The sequence below is a fragment of the Eleutherodactylus coqui genome, chromosome 13 (genome assembly GCF_035609145.1).
Source record: "Eleutherodactylus coqui strain aEleCoq1 chromosome 13, aEleCoq1.hap1, whole genome shotgun sequence".
Classification (NCBI taxonomy): Eukaryota; Metazoa; Chordata; class Amphibia; order Anura; family Eleutherodactylidae; genus Eleutherodactylus; species Eleutherodactylus coqui.
The window spans coordinates 688,412-706,013 of record NC_089849.1 but is presented as its reverse complement, the minus strand read 5'-3'; the positions used below and the strand labels follow the sequence as shown (position 1 = coordinate 706,013).

General features: G+C 48.1%; 1 protein-coding gene across 3 annotated transcripts in view; it reads left to right on the top strand.

Annotated features, from left to right (window-relative positions):
• Positions 1–17,602, top strand: part of SLC9A8 (solute carrier family 9 member A8) — a 56,735-nt gene that overhangs the window by 4,886 nt on the left and 34,247 nt on the right. For all 3 annotated transcript variants that reach the window (XM_066586795.1, XM_066586794.1, XM_066586796.1), the window contains exons 3-6: positions 6,708–6,788; positions 8,499–8,557; positions 11,813–11,896; positions 12,456–12,557. In XM_066586795.1, the coding sequence (XP_066442892.1) occupies positions 6,708–6,788; positions 8,499–8,557; positions 11,813–11,896; positions 12,456–12,557 (326 nt within the window). The remainder of the gene's footprint in view (positions 1–6,707; positions 6,789–8,498; positions 8,558–11,812; positions 11,897–12,455; positions 12,558–17,602) is intronic.

Sequence of the window (17,602 nt, the reverse complement as noted above, 5' to 3'; positions counted from 1 at the left end):
GACAGGTTGTATATAGATTACATGTGGGGGGGTATTGGAATGTTAGGTCAGAGGTGTATGGAGGGGACAGGTTGGATATAGATTACATGTGGGGGGTATTGGGATGTTAGGTCAGAGGTGTATGGAGGGGACAGGTTGGATATAGATTACATGTGGGGGTATTAGGATATTAGGTCAGAGGTGTATGGGGGGACAGGTTGTATGTAGATTACATGTGGGGGGTATTAGGATGTTAGGTCAGAGCTGTATGGGTGGACAGGTTGTATATAGATTACATGTGGGGGGTATTAGAATGTTAGGTCAGAGGTGTATGGGGGGACAGGTTGTGTTAGGTCAGAGGTGTATGGGGGGGGGGACAGGTTGTATATAGATTACATGTGGGGGGGTATTGGGATGTTAGGACAGAGGTGGGGGGGACAGGTTGTATATAGATTACATGTGGGGGGGTATTGGAATGTTAGGTCAGAGGTGTATGGAGGGGACAGGTTGGATATAGATTACATGTGGGGGGTATTGGCATGTTAGGTCAGAGGTGTATGGAGGGGACAGGTTGGATATAGATTACATGTGGGGGGTATTAGGATGTTAGGTCAGAGGTGTATGGGGGGACAGGTTGTATATAGATTACATGTGGGGGGTATTAGGATGTTAGGTCAGAGGTGTATGGGGGGGACAGGTTGTATATAGATTACATGTGGAGGGTATTAGGATGTTAGGTCAGAGGTGTATGGGGGGGACAGGTTGTATATAGATTACATGTGGGGGGTATTAGGCTGTTAGGTCAGAGGTGTATGGGGGGGACAGGTTGTATATAGATTACATGTGGGGGGTATTAGGATGTTGGGTCAGAGGTGTATGGGGGGGACAGGTTGTATATAGATTACATGTGGGGGGTATTAGGATGTTGGGTCAGAGGTGTATGGGGGGGACAGGTTGTATATACATTACATGTGGGGGGGTATTGGGATGTTAGGACAGAGGTGGGGGGGACAGGTTGTATATAGATTACATGTGGGGGGGTATTGGAATGTTAGGTCAGAGGTGTATGGAGGGGACAGGTTGGATATAGATTACATGTGGGGGGTATTGGGATGTTAGGTCAGAGGTGTATGGAGGGGACAGGTTGGATATAGATTACATGTGGGGGTATTAGGATATTAGGTCAGAGGTGTATGGGGGGACAGGTTGTATGTAGATTACATGTGGGGGGTATTAGGATGTTAGGTCAGAGCTGTATGGGTGGACAGGTTGTATATAGATTACATGTGGGGGGTATTAGGATGTTAGGTCAGAGGTGTATGGGGGGACAGGCTGTATATAGATTACATGTGGGGGGTATTAGGATATTGGGTCAGAGATGTATGGGGGGGACACGTTGGATATAGATTACATGTGGGGGGTATTAGGACGTTAGGTCAGAGGTATATGGGGGGACAGGTTGTATATAGACTACATGTGGGGGGTATTGGGATGTTAGGACAGAGTTGGGGGCGGGACAGGTTGAATATAGATTACATGTGGGGGGTATTGGGATGTTCGGTCAGAGGTGTATGGGGGGGACAGGTTGGATATAGATTACATGTGTGGGGGGTATTGGGATGTTAGGTCAGAGGTATATGTACATGTGGGGGGTATTAGGATGTTAGGTCAGGTGTGTATGGGGGGGGCAGGTTGTATATAGATTATATGTGGGGTGTATTAGGATGTTGGGTCAGAGGTGGGGTGGGACAGGTTGAATATAGATTACATGTGGGGGGTATTAGGATGTTAGGTCAGAGGTGTATGGGGGGACAGGTTGTATATATTACATGTGGGGGGGGGTATTAGGATGTTAGGACAGAGGTGGGGGGGGGCAGGTTGTATATAGATTACATGTGGGGGGTATTAGGATGTTACGTCAGAGGTGTATGGGGGGGGACTGGTTGTATATAGAGTACATGTGGGGGGTATTGGGATGTTAGGTCAGAGGTATATGTACATGTGGGGGGTATTGGGATGTTAGGTCAGAGGTATATGTACATGTGGGGGGTATTGGGATGTTAGGTCAGAGGTATATGTACATGTGGGGGGTGTTAGGGTGTTAGGTCAGAGGTGTATGGGGGGGACAGGTTGGATATAGATTACATGTGGGGGGTATTAGGATGTTAGGTCAGAGGTGTATGGGGGGGACAGGTTGGATATAGATTACCTGTGGGGGGTATTAGGATGTTAGGTCAGAGGTGTATGGGGGGCGACAGGTTGGATATAGATTACATGTGGGGAGTATTAGGATGTTAGGTCAGAGGTGTATGGGGGGGCAGGTTGGATATAGATTACATGTGTGGGTGGGTATTGGGATGTTAGGTCAGAGGTATATGTACATGTGGGGGGTATTAGGATGTAAGGTCACGTGTGTATGGGTGGGGCAAGTTGTATATTGATTACATGTGGGGGGTATTAGGATGTTGGGTCAGAGGCGGGGCGGGACAGGTTGTGTATACATTACATGTGTGGGGTATTAGGATGTAAGGTCAGAGGTGTATGGGGGGACAGGTTGTATATAGATTACATGTGGGGGTATTAGGATGTTAGGTCAGAGGTGTGGGGGGGCAGGTTGGATATAGATTACATGTGGGGGGTATTAGGATGTTAGGTCAGAGGTGTATGGGGGGACAGGTTGTATATAGATTACATGTGGGGGTATCAGGATATTAGGTCAGAGGTGTATGGGGGGACAGGTTGTATATAGATTACATGTGGGGGGTATTAGGATGTTAGGTCAGAGGTGTATGGGGGGACAGGTTGTATATAGATTACATGTGGGGGTATCAGGATATTAGGTCAGAGGTGTATGGGGGGACAGGTTGTATATAGATTACATGTGGGGGGTATTAGGATGTTAGGTCAGAGGTGTATGGGGGGGACAGGTTGGATATAGATTACATGTGGGGGGTATTAGGATGTTGGGTCAGAGGTGTATGGGGGCACACGTTGTATATAGATTACATGTGGGGGGTATTAGGATGTTAGGTCAGAGGTGTATGGGGGGACAGGTTGTATATAGATTACATATGGGGGGTATTAGGATGTTGGGTCAGAGGTGTATGGAGGGGACAGGTTGTATATAGATTACATGTGGGGGGTATTGGGATGTTCAGTCAGAGGTGTATGGGGGGACAGGTTGTATATAGATTACATGTGGGGGGTATTAGGATGTTAGGTCAGAGGTGTATGGAGGGGACAGGTTGTATATAGATTACATGTGGGGGGTATTAGGATGTTAGGTCAGAGGTGTATGGGGGGGATAGGTTGTATATAGATTACATGGGGGGGTAATTAGGATGTTAGGTCAGAGGTGTATGGGGGGGGACAGGTTGTATATAGATTACATGTGGGGGTATTGGGATGTTAGGTCAGAGGTGTATGGGGGGGACAGGTTGTATATAGATTACATGGGGGGTATTAGGATGTTAGGTCAGAGGTGTATGGGGGGGATAGGTTGTATATAGATTACATGGGGGGGTAATTAGGATGTTAGGTCAGAGGTGTATGGGGGGGCAGGTTGTATATAGATTACATGGGGGGGTATTGGGATGTTAGGTCAGAGGTGTATGGGGGGACAGGTTGTATATAGATTACATGGGGGGGTAATTAGGATGTTAGGTCAGAGGTGTATGGGGGGGACAGGTTGAATATAGATTACATGTGGGGGGTATTAGGATGTTAGGTTAGAGGTGTATGGGGGGGACAGGTTGGATCTAGATTACATGTGGGGGGTATTAGGATGTTAGGTCAGAGGTGTATGGGGGGGCAAGTTGTATATAGATTACATGTGGGGGGGGTATTGGGATGTTAGGTCAGAGGTATATGTACATGTGGAGGGTATTAGGATGTTAGGTCAGAGGTGTATGGGGGGGGACAGGTTGTATTTAGATTACATCTGGGGGGTATTAGGATGTTAGGTCAGAGGTGATTGGGGAGGACAGGTTGTACATAGATTACATGTGGGGGGTAATAGGATGTTAGGTCAGAGGGGTTTGGGGGGACAGGTTGGATATTGATTACATGTGGAGGGTATTAGGATCTTAGGTCAGAGGTGTATGGGGGGGACAGGTTGGATATAGATTACATGTGGGGGGTATTAGGATGTTAGGTCAGAGGTGTATGGGGGGGATAGGTTGTATATAGATTACATGTGGGGGGTATTGGGATGTTCAGTCAGAGATGTATGGGGGGACAGGTTGTATATAGATTACATGTGGGGGGTATTAGGATGTTAGGTCAGAGGTGTATGGGGGGGATAGGTTGTGTATATATATTACATGGGGGGTAATTAGGATGTTAGGTCAGAGGTGGGGGGGCAGGTTGTATATAGATTACATGTGGGAGGTATTGGGATGTTAGGTCAGAGGTATATGTACATGTGGGGGGTATTAGGATGTTGCGTCAGAGGTGTATGGGGGGGAACAGGTTGAATATAGGTTACATGTGGGGGGTATTGGGATGTTAGGTCAGAGGTGTATGGGGGGGGACAGGTTGTATATAGATTACATGTGGGGGGGTATTAGGATGTTAGGTCAGAGGTGTATGGAGGGGACAGGTTGGATATAGATTACATGTGGGGGGTATTAGGATGTTAGGGCAGAGGTGTATGGGGGGGACTGGTTGTATATAGAGTACATGTGGGGGGTATTAGGATGTTAGATCAGAGGTGTATGGGGGGACAGGTCGGATCTAGATTACATGTGGGGGGTATTAGATTGTTGGGTCAGAGGTGTATGGGGGCACACGTTGTATATAGATTACATGTGGGGGGTATTAGGATGTTAGGTCAGAGGTGTATGGGGGGGACAGGTTGGATATAGATTACATGTGGGGGGGGTATTGGGATGTTAGGTCAGAGGTATATGTACATGTGGGGGGTATTGGGATGTTAGGTCAGGTGTGTATGGGGGGGGCAGGTTGTATTTAGATTACATGTGGGGGGTATTAGGATGTTGGGTCAGAGGTGGGGCGGGACAGGTTGAATATAGATTACATGTGGGGGGTATTAGGATGTTAGGTCAGAGGTGTATGGGGGGGGACAGGTTGGATATAGATTACATGTGGGGGGTATTAGGATATTAGGACAGAGGTGGGGGGGCAGGTTGTATATAGATTACATGTGGGGGGTATTAGGATGTTCAGTCAGAGGTGTATGGGGGGACAGGTTGTATATAGATTACATGGGGGGTTAATTAGGATGTTAGGTCAGAGGTGTATGGAGGGGACAGGTTGTATATAGATTACATGTGGGGGGTATTAGGATGTTAGGTCAGAGGTGTATGGGGGGGATAGGTTGTATATAGATTACATGGGGGGGGTAATTAGGATGTTAGGTCAGAGGTGTATGGGGGGGGGACAGGTTGTATATAGATTACATGGGGGGGTATTAGGATGTTAGGTCAGAGGTGTATGGGGGGGATAGGTTGTATATAGGTTACATGTGGGGGGTAATTAGGATGTTAGGTCAGAGGTGTATGGGGGGGGACAGGTTGTATATAGATTACATGGGGGGGTATTAGGATGTTAGGTCAGAGGTATATGGAGGGGACAGGTTGTATATATATTACATGTGGGGGTATTGGGATGTTAGGTCAGAGGTGTATGGTGGGGGGGACAGGTTGTATATAGGTTACATGTGGGGGGTAATTAGGATGTTAGGTCAGAGGTGTATGGGGGGGACAGGTTGTATATAGATTACATGGGGGGGTATTGGAATGTTTGGTCAGAGGTGTATGGGGGGACAGGTTGTATATAGGTTACATGTGGGGGGTAATTAGGATGTTAGGTCAGAGGTGTATGGTGGGGGGGACAGGTTGTATATAGATTACATGTGGGGGGTATTAGGATGTTAGGTCAGAGGTGTATGGGGGGGGACAGGTTGTATATAGATTACATGGGGGGGTATTAGGATGTTAGGTCAGAGGTATATGGAGGGGACAGGTTGTATATATATTACATGTGGGGGTATTGGGATGTTAGGTCAGAGGTGTATGGTGGGGGGGACAGGTTGTATATAGGTTACATGTGGGGGGTAATTAGGATGTTAGGTCAGAGGTGTATGGGGGGGACAGGTTGTATATAGATTACATGGGGGGGTATTGGAATGTTTGGTCAGAGGTGTATGGGGGGACAGGTTGTATATAGGTTACATGTGGGGGGTAATTAGGATGTTAGGTCAGAGGTGTATGGTGGGGGGGACAGGTTGTATATAGATTACATGTGGGGGGTATTAGGATGTTAGGTCAGAGGTGTATGGGGGGGGACAGGTTGTATATAGATTACATGTGGGGGGTATTGGGATGTTAGGTCAGAGGTGTAGGGGGGGGGACGGGTTGTGTATAGAGAACATGTGGGCGGTATCAGGATATTAGGTCAGTGATGTATAGGGGTACAGGTTGGGCAGTGGACGTGTTTGGCGTGGGCAGTGTCCACAAGTGAATGCCTTTGTTCTGGCCTCCATCTTGGTGTCCTGATGCTTTGTATACGGGGGTGATGGTTGTCTTGGATTATGGGCGGTGCAGCCTCCACTGTCTAGGTCGGTCCTGGTTCGTGGACTCATCGCATGGCAGACTGAGGTTTGAGACTGCAGCATGTTAAGGCTGAGAACAGCCCCCTAGTGGCTGAATGTGGTGTCCGACGCGGCGCTGTGGAACCTCCATTAATCTCCCGCTCTTCTTGCCCAGCAATCTGCATCGTATTGGTCCATCTGCTTATCCGCTACAGACTGCACTTCCTGCCCGAGAGCGTTGCGGTGGTCTCACTGGGTAAGTGCGGAAACTATGTACATGTCATGTTGTGCAGGTACTCCCATACAGTGCATACACCTACCTGCCCCTAGAGTCCTGGCCGGCTGTGTCTAGTATGTACACAGCATGTATCCGCCACATGTGTCTTACATGTAGAACGCACACTTGTTCAAAGGAGTAACAATCCACCCGGCATGCGGCTCCATCTCGGGCAGATCTGTAAATGATGAGAGTTGTGGTGATTAGATGAACGGTCACCAGGGGCCCTAAAAGTCCGGGGCGACCTCTCTTCATACAGCCCGGTCATCAGCTGTTTATTACAGCTGACACTCGTGGGCAATAGCTGCAGTCGGCTGTTCGGCCGATCGCAGCTATTATCCCTTTAAATGCGGCTGTCAATTTAAATCTCCCCGAGCGATGTTCGGGGGAGCCGTGCAGGTGTCATGGCAGCCGGGGCCTTCTGAAAGGCCCCAGGGCGCATATCTATTCAGCAAATCCAGCAACCTGATTGGTGAATAGTGCTGAAGTGGGGCCGAAAATAAATGTATGCCCCCAGGGCTGCCTTAGGAGACTGCCTATCAAGCCATCCCCGTGGGGCGGCTTGATAGGCTGCCTGTCAAATCGCAGTATGACGTAATGCTATAGCCTTACGCCCTACTGCAGGAGCAGTCAAAGCATCGCATGTTGTAGTCCTCCGAGGGGGCTGAAAAGAAAAGTGAAAATAAGAGCAATAAAGTTTTGTTACTTTATTAATTGTGGGGGGAAAAAAAAGTTTAACCCCCCCCCCCCCACGCACGCACACACGCACACGCACCTTTTTGCCATATCTATAATGAAAAAAATCAAAATCCTAAAATAAGAACATATTTGGTGTCGCCGCGTCCGTAACAGTCCGATCTATCAAAGTAGCGCATTACTTACCCCGTACGGTGAACACCAACCGAAAAAAAACTCTAGAAATGCACTTTGTCAGCCTGTCTCCCAGAAAGAATGCAATAAAAAGGGATCAAAAAGCCGTATGTATTCCGAATGGGTACTAATGGAAAGTACAGGACATCCGCAAAAAATGAGCCCTCGCACAACCACGTCGACGGAAAAACAAAGTTATTGCGTGCCGAAGGCGGTGCAAGAAGACAATTAAAAAAAAATTAAATGTCTTTGGGAAAAAAAATAGTACAATAAAAAAAGAAACCTCCAAGTTTGGCGTTGCGGTAATCGCCCCGACCCGCAGAGTAAAGGCATCGGGTCACTGCGCCGCAGAAACAACCGAAAGATGGCGAAATGTCGTTTTATTTTCATTTTACTCCATCTAGAATTTTTTAAAAGTTTTTCTGTACATTAAATAGTACATTGTAAACTACAACGCGTCCCGCAACAAGCCCCAGACTGCGACGGCGATGGAGAGATAAAGGGGGGGCGCATGATGAAGGGGTTAAACAGCGGCCGTTCAGTAGTGATGCTGCTGTGTCTCTTGGGAGGGGCAGTGAGAGGACACTAGCCTCCTGCCCCGCTCTGCTCGCTCCCGTGTGACAGTGTCAGGCTTCGCTTGCCCAACCCCTGTAACTCGGGCGAGGCGGGTATGATGTGCCCCTTTCTCCTCCCCCTGGGGGTATTACTGACTATGCATCGATGTGTGGTATATAGTTTATCCTCGCCGCCTGTGGGCTGGTACCAGTCCTCAGTATATTCCGCAGCATGGCCTTCTGATATCTCCTTCTTTGTCTGCAGGAATCCTGATGGGCGCTGTCATCAAAATCATCGAGTCTCAGAAACTGGCAAACTGGAAGGTACAAGCGAGATCCCTAAAGCCTTCTACTCCAGTTACATCCAGAGCTGCAGTCAGTCCCGCCTAGCCTCCTAGCTGGCAGATCTGGGTGTGAATCGGAGCGGTACGATTGTCTGCAGTCATGATGTGGGTCGCTCTAGTCAGAGCTCTGTAAGCTACAATGCAGCTTTGGATGTGACTGGAGTCATGATGTGTTTCAGGAAGCAGAGTGTATGCACGAGGGGCTGCTGATACGTCTGTCTTTCTTTGTTTCCATGGTAACGGATGTTCCATCACATGAAGGCCTTATGTGTCTAATATATGTTTGTAGCTTATGGCCACAGTGATCTCGGCACGCAGGAAAACAACATGGCGGAGCCTAAGGCGATATTCACAGCCAATCAGAGGAGAGGAGGGATAAAGTCGGCGGCGGATATTCCTGCTGATATGTGGCAGACATCGGGGGATCAATGCCCTTCATATCCTACAGTTATGGACTGGGGGCCACTTCAGCCCCAATGATGGGGAACATCCTGGATGACCCAGAGAGGTGGTTGTTGTCCCGGAGATCGCCGGTGCTGCGCACAACCTCGTCCCGGAGATCGCCGGTGCTGCGCACAACCTCATACCAGAGGATCGGCCGGCTGCAGGAATAGCCGCCATCATGGGGGTTTATGGGGAACGGGTTTGTGTCATCATCCATGAAGAAGGTATCTGCAGAGTGGGTCCCCAAATGTCTGACAACAGATCAGAAGAGCATCGAGTGACAACTCCCCGGTCCATTTGTCAGCGTTTACGGACTGATAAGACCTTCCTGGATGGACCGGTCACCATGGATGAGACCTGGATATGTGTATGACCCTGATACCAAGGAGCAGTCAGAGAGTGGAGGCCCAGTGGTCCTCAGCCACTAAGGTGATGGCGTCTGTGTACAGATATATACAGCCACCACTAGGGGGAGCTCACTACATACAGATATATACAGCCACCACTAGGGGGAGCATACTACATACAGATATATACAACCACCACTAGGGGGAGCAGTCAGAGTGGAGGCACAGTGGTTGTCAGCCACTAAGGTGATGCCGTCTGTGTTCAGATATATACAACCACCACTAGGGGGAGCTCACTACATATAGATATATACAGCCACCACTAGGGGGAGCTCACTACATATAGATATATACAGCCACCACTAGGGGGAGCTCACTACATATAGATATATACAGCCACCACTAGGGGGAGCTCACTACATACAGATATATACAGCCACCACTAGGGGGAGCTCACTACATACAGATATATACAGCCACCACTAGGGGGAGCTCACTACATACAGATATATACAGCCACCACTAGGGGGAGCTCACTACATATAGATATATACAGCCACCACTAGGGGGAGCTCACTACATATATATACAGCCACCACTAGGGGGAGCTCACTACATACAGATATATACAGCCACCACTAGGGGGAGCTCGCTACATACAGATATATACAGCCACCACTAGAGGAGGTCGCTACATACAGATATATACAGCCACCACTAGGGGGAGCTCACTGCATACAGATATATACAGCCACCACTAGGGGAGCTCACTACATACAGATATATACAGCCATTACTAGGGGGAGCTCACTGCATACAGATATATACAGCCACCACTAGGGGGAGCTCACTACATATAGATATATACAGCCACCACTAGGGGGAGCTCACTACATATAGATATATACAGCCACCACTAGGGGGAGCTCACTACATATAGATATATACAGCCACCACTAGGGGGAGCTCACTACATATAGATATATACAGCCACCACTAGGGGGAGCTCACTACATACAGATATATACAGCCACCACTAGGGGGAGCTCACTACATACAGATATATACAGCCACCACTAGGGGGAGCTCGCTACATACAGATATATACAGCCACCACTAGGGGGAGCTCGCTACATACAGATATATACAGCCACCACTAGGGGGAGCTCGCTACATACAGATATATACAGCCACCACTAGGGGGAGCTCGCTACATACAGATATATACAGCCACCACTAGGGGGAGCTCGCTACATACAGATATATACAGCCACCACTAGGGGGAGCTCGCTATATACAGCCACCACTAGGGGGAGCTCGCTATATACAGCCACCACTAGGGGGAGCTCGCTACATACAGATATATACAGCCACCACTAGGGGGAGCTCGCTACATACAGATATATACAGCCACCACTAGGGGGAGCTCGCTACATACAGATATATACAGCCACCACTAGGGGGAGCTCGCTACATACAGATATATACAGCCACCACTAGGGGGAGCTCGCTACATACAGATATATACAGCCACCACTAGGGGGAGCTCGCTACATACAGATATATACAGCCACCACTAGAGGAGGTCGCTACATACAGATATATACAGCCACCACTAGGGGGAGCAGTCAGAGTGGAGGCCCAGTGGTTGTCAGCCACTAAGGTGATGGCGTCTGTGTTCTGGGATTAGGAGGGCATGCTGCTAGTGGACGACCTTCACAATGGTTCCCCCATCAATGCAAGGGATTACATTGAACTTTTGGACCAATTGAAGGCAGCTCTGAAGGCCAAAAGGTGCAGCAAGCTGTCCAAAGGGATCTTGTTCCTGCAAGACAACGCCTCCGCTCACACTGCACAAGGGACCGCGGCAAAACTGGTGGAGCTAGGCTTCCCGCTGGTTGACCACCCACCTCATTCACCAGATCTAGCTCCTTCCGACTAGCATCTGTTTCCAGAAGAAACACCCCAAGGGGTCCAAATGTCCCCCCATTTCTGATGCCATGGCTGCTACGGGTGACTGGTCTGAGGCACAACCAAACTTGGAATCCGGATGTAAGAAGTGTGTTGGCATCAGTGGGGGATGTGGGAGCCATGTAACAACGTTTCATCTTCCCATCTCGTTTCTTTCTGGGTAAAGCCGAAGCCTTCTGAGCGGCCCTCTTCTGAGCGGCCCTCTTCTGAGCGGCCCTCTTCTGAGCGGCCCTCTTCTCAGCGGCCCTCTTCTGAGCGGCCCTCTTCTCAGCGCCCCTCGTAGATATTTCTGCACATCGGCTGCCATCTGTGGTCCTACAGCTTGTATATTTAAGGGGCTCTCTGGGATTTAGACTTCCTGGTGGGGCGGACCAGGCGTCCGGTGACGCTGATGGTGTCAGGTCCGTCCGTGGGGTTGGCGGGCGGGCTGCCATCTGTCTGCTGCAGGTTTGACACGGTTTTGTTTCCCGCAGGAGGAGGAGATGTTTCGGCCCAACATGTTTTTTCTGCTGTTGCTGCCGCCCATCATCTTTGAGTCGGGTTACTCGTTACACAAGGTGAATGTTGTGCACAGGTGCCTCCCGGACCCCCAGGGATCTAGAGACCGCTGAGTACCCTCCTCCTTGACACCACACACTCTTTGTTCCTGTCCACTTTATCACTGCAGACCATGACCTCTGATGTCATGGATTGTCTCCTCCCCCCTCCCCCTCGCCACATCTGATGTCATGGATTGTCTCCTCCCCCCTCCCCCTCGCCACATCTGATGTCATGGATTGTCTCCTCCCCCCTCCCCCTCGCCACATCTGATGTCATGGATTGTCTTCCTCCCACCCCCACATGTGATGTGATTGTCGTCACACACAATGTTATGAATTGTCTCGTGATGTCATGGCCTGTCTCCTCGCCACATGTGATGTCATAGACTGTCTCCTTTCATGTGACATCATAGATTTCCCCCCACATGTGATGTGGAATGTCATAGATTGTCTTTCCCATGACCTAACTGATGCTGCAGATGATTCCCCACCCCCGCCTGACACAGCAGATCTCTTCTCGGCCCCCAGGGGCCATAGCTCTGACTGATGCAGCCTGTGCCCCTTCTCTGTGTCTCAGGGGAACTTCTTTCAGAATATTGGCTCCATCACTCTGTTCGCGGTGTTTGGGACTGCGATATCTGCTTTCATCGTGGGCGGCGGCATCTTCTTCCTGGGACAGGTAAGCGTCTGTATTAACCCCTTAGTCACCAGGCCAAATCTTGTGTCCCTTTAACATAGAATAACTCCGTATATCCCAGTGGTTCTGACACATCTTGTACTTCATTTAGGCCGCCTGCAGACGAGCGGCTCGGATCCGGCGGGGAGAATTCTCGCCACGGGACCCGACCCGAGAGCCTGCAGGGACGAGCGCGTACTCACCCGTGCCTGGCGACCCCGGCTCTTTCATCTGCCGGACAGCCGGCGCAGACTGGAGCCGGCGGCCGGGTAACGTATCTGTGCGAGGCTCTGCGAGCCCCGCACAGAAATAAGACATGCCGCGGCTTGTTTGCCGCGTGAGATTTCGCGCGGCCGTCTGCATAGGAGTGCGTATTGTAATGCACTGCTATGCAGGCTTTCAGTGGCGGAAATCCTGCGGGAAATACCGCCGCGGGATTTCCACCCGTGTGCAGGCAGCCTTAGGTGGTAAAAATAGCCGATAGAATTTGTAAATATTTATAAAAAGTGCCAAAATTGGGGGGGGGGGGGGGCACTTCAGTTTCCCTTGCATTATGTCAAATCTGAGGTGTTGGTAAGAGATGTATATTTGCATCTACGCTATCCTGGACGCACACTGGAGAAACTTTAGGGGGTTTTTCCCCATGTAGGAGACGTACAAATTTAGCATTATTAACATTTTGTTTTCCTGCACCAAGCCAAGATTGCAAAGGCCCATGGGGGGTCAGAATGCTAGAGCCCCCCACAAAGCACCCCATTTTAACATGTACACCCCTCCATATATTCACTGAGGGGTTCGGAGGATTTTGATCCCACAGTTTGTTTTCAGGAATTAATGCAATTTAGAAAAGAAAAAATAAAATTTCATATTTTTGCAAATATCTTAATTTAAAGAGGGGTTTTGTTCTATAATGCACATGAAAAAGAGGATTTGTACCCCAAAGTAAATCCCCCTGTTTGTCCCGTGTTCAGACACATGCCCATTGTGGCCCTAATACTTACAGGACTCACGGCTCGGCCTGTAATGGAGGGACACCCGTTGGGTTTCAGGGCACAACTGGATACATTTCGGCCCCGTTGTCACTGGTGTAGAAAACTAATTGACTCAATTGAGTAATAATTAGAGATGAGTGAGCATACTCGGCAAGGCGATTTACTCGAGGGAGCATCCCCTTTTTTGAGTACCTGCTGGCTTGTCCCTGAAGACCTGGGGGGTGGGGGGGTCTCTAGCATGTTTAAGCGTTTAAACAAGTGAAAAAGCACTAAAAACCTATCAGGAAAAAGTAAAATTATGTAAAAATCATGTGAACGCAGGAAAAATGGAGACGGGCGTAAGCCAAAAAGAGTAAAACTAACACTAAACTGTTCTTCATCTATATAAATAGTAAGAACATGAATACTGAAAGTGCTGGCCCTTTAATAAATAATGTAGGAGAAATTGTAAAGCGTGATGAGGAGAAAACAAATCTATTAAAGAGCTTTTTCTCCAGTGTATTCACAGAGGAAAATGAAATGTCAGATGAGATGAAAAGTGATAAAGTAAACTCCACTAAATGTCACCAGTTTAAGTCAGGAAGAAGTGCAGAGCCGCCTTATAAAGATTACAATAGACAAATCAACGGGTCCTGATGGCGTACACCCCCAGGTTCTAAGGAAATTAAAGGGGTTGTCTCGCGAAATCAAGTGGGGTTATACACTTCTGTATGGCCATATTAATGCACTTTGTAATATACATCGTGCATTAATTATGAGCCATACAGAAGTTATTCACTTACCTGCTCCGTTGCTAGCGTCCCCGTCGCCATGGTTCCGTCTAATTTCGGTGTCTTCTTGCTTTTTTAGACGCGCTTGCGCAGAAGGGTCTTCTGCCTTCGTCTCGGTCTGGCACGAGCGGCGTTCTGGCTCCGCCCCCTTGTACGCGTCATCGCGTAGCTTCGCCCCATGACGTGTGCCGGTTCCAGCCTCCTGATTGGCTGGAATCGGCACGTGACGGGGCGGAGCTACGCGATGACGCGTACAAGGGGGCGGAGCCAAAACACCGATGCTGCCGAGCGGAGCCAAAGGGAGAAGACGGATCTGCGCAAGCACGTCTAAAAAAGCAAGAAGACACCAAAATTAGACGGAACCATGGCGACGGGGACGCCAGCAACGGAGCAGGTAAGTGAATAACTTCTGTATGGCTCATATTTAATGCACGATGTATATTACAAAGTGCATTAATATGGCCATACAGAAGTGTATAACCCCACTTGATTTCGCGAGACAACCCCTTTAAGTAATAAACAAGAAATAAACTTGTTTCTTATATTTAAGAACTCTATAGTGCTGGGGTCTGTTCCACTGGATTACTGCATAGCCAATGTGGTGCTGATATTCAAAAAGTAGTCATAAAGTGACCCTGGAGACTACAGGCCGGTAAGTCTGACTTCTATTGTGGGTGAAATGTTTGAAGGGTTTCTAAGAGATGCCATCCTGGAGAACCTCAAGGACAATATCAGTATAACTCCGTATCAGCGGGTTTATGAGAGATTGCTCCAGTCACACCACCCTGATCAGCTTCTACGGGGAGGTAGGTTCTAGAAGGACCGGGGAGTCACGGGATCTTGTGTATCTGGACTCTCCCAAAGGGTTTGATACTGTCGCATAAAGGGTTGGTATATAACATGAGATGCTTGGTCTGGGGAGAATGTGTGTAAGGGGGTAACTGGTCAGTGATAGAAAACAGAGGGGGTTATAAATGGGACATACTCTGGGTCACTGATACTAGTGGGGCACAACAGGGGACAGTATTAGAGGGGTCACCGTAACTAGTCGGGTACCACAGGGGGCAGTACTGGAGGGTCAGACCACACATGCAATATTGTGGATAGTTCTTGGCACCGGTACTCAAAGAAGGGCATATCAAAGCTTGAGCGGGTACAAAGGGGGCAACTAAAGTAATAAATGAAATGGGCGGCCTACAATACCTAGAGAGGTTATCAAAACTGAGTATTTAGTTTAGAAAAAAGATTGCTGAGGGGCGCTCTAATAACTATGTAGAATATATCAGGTCAGTACAGAGATCTCTCCCATCATCTATTATACCAAGGACTGTAACAAGGGGGCGCTCTAATAACTATGTAGACTATATCAGGTCAGTACAGAGATCTCTCCCATCATCTATTATACCCAGGACTGTAACAAGGGGGCGCTCTAATAACTATGTATAGATATAATCAGAGGTCAGTACAGAGATCTCTCCCATCATCTATTATACCCAGGACTGTAACAAGGAGGCGCTCTAATAACTATGTATAGATATATCAGGGGTCAGTACAGAGATCTCTCCCATCATCTATTATACCCAGGACTGTAACAAGGGGGCGCTCTAATAACTATGTATAGATATATCAGGGGTCAGTACAGAGATCTCTCCCATCATCTATTATACCCAGGACTGTAACAAGGGGGCGCTCTAATAACTATGTATAGATATATCAGGGGTCAGTACAGAGATCTCTCCCATCATCTATTATACCCAGGACTGTAACAAGGAGGCGCTCTAATAACTATGTATAGATATATCAGGGGTCAGTACAGAGATCTCTCCCATCATCTATTATACCCAGGACTGTAACAAGGGGGCGCTCTAATAACTATGTATAGATATATCAGGGGTCAGTACAGAGATCTCACCCATCATCTATTATACCCAGGACTGTAACAAGGGGGCGCTCTAATAACTATGTATAGATATATCAGGGGTCAGTACAGAGATCTCTCCCATCATCTATTATACCCAGGACTGTAACAAGGGGGCGCTCTAATAACTATGTAGAATATATCAGGTCAGTACAGAGATCTCTCCTATCATCTATTATACACAGGACTGTAACAAGGGGGCGCTCTAATAACTATGTATATATATATATCAGAGGTCAGTACAGAGATCTCTCCTATCATCTATTATACCCAGGACTGTAACAAGGGGGCGCTCTAATAACTATGTATAGATATATCAGGGGTCAGAAGAGATCTCTCCCATCATCTATTATACCCAGGACTGTAACAAGGGGGCGCTCTAATAACTATGTATAATATATCAGGGGTCAGTACAGGGATCTCTCCCATCAGCTATTATACCCAGGACTGTAACAAGGGGGCGCTCTAATAACTATGCATAATATATCAGGGGTCAGTAGAGAGATCTCACCCATCATCTATTATACCCAGGACTGTAACAAGGGGGCGCTCTAATAACTATGTATAATATATCAGGGGTCAGTACAGAGATCTCTCCCATCAGCTATTATACCCTGGACTGTAACAAGGGGGCGCTCTAATAACTATGTATAGATTAATCAGGGGTACAGAGATCTCTCCCGTCATCTATTATATCGAGGACTGTAACAAGGGGGCGCTCTAATAACTATGTATAATATATCAGGGGTCCGTACAGAGATCTCTCCCATCATCTATTATACCCAGGACTGTAACAAGGTGGCGCTCTAATAACTATGTATAATATATCAGGGGTCCGTACAGAGATCTCTCCCATCATCTATTATACCCAGGACTGTAACAAGGGGGCGCTCTAATAACTATGTATAGATATATCAGGGGTCAGTACAGAGATCCCTCCCATCATCTGTTATACCCTGGACTGTAGCAAGGGGGCGCTCTAATAACTATGTATAGATATATCAGGGGTCAGTAGAGAGATCTCTTCCATCATCTATTATACCCAGGATGGTAACAAGGGGCGCTCTAATAACAATGTATAATATATCAGGGGTCAGTACAGAGATCTCTCCCACCATCTATTATACCCAGGACTGTAACAAAGGGGCGCTCTAATAACTATGTATAGATATATCAGGGGTCAGTAGAGAGATCTCTTCCATCATCTATTATACCCAGGATGGTAACAAGGGGCGCTCTAATAACAATGTATAATATATCAGGGGTCAGTACAGAGATCTCTCCCACCATCTATTATACCCAGGACTGTAACAAAGGGGCGCTCTAATAACTATGTATAATATATCAGGGGTCAGTACAGAGATCTCT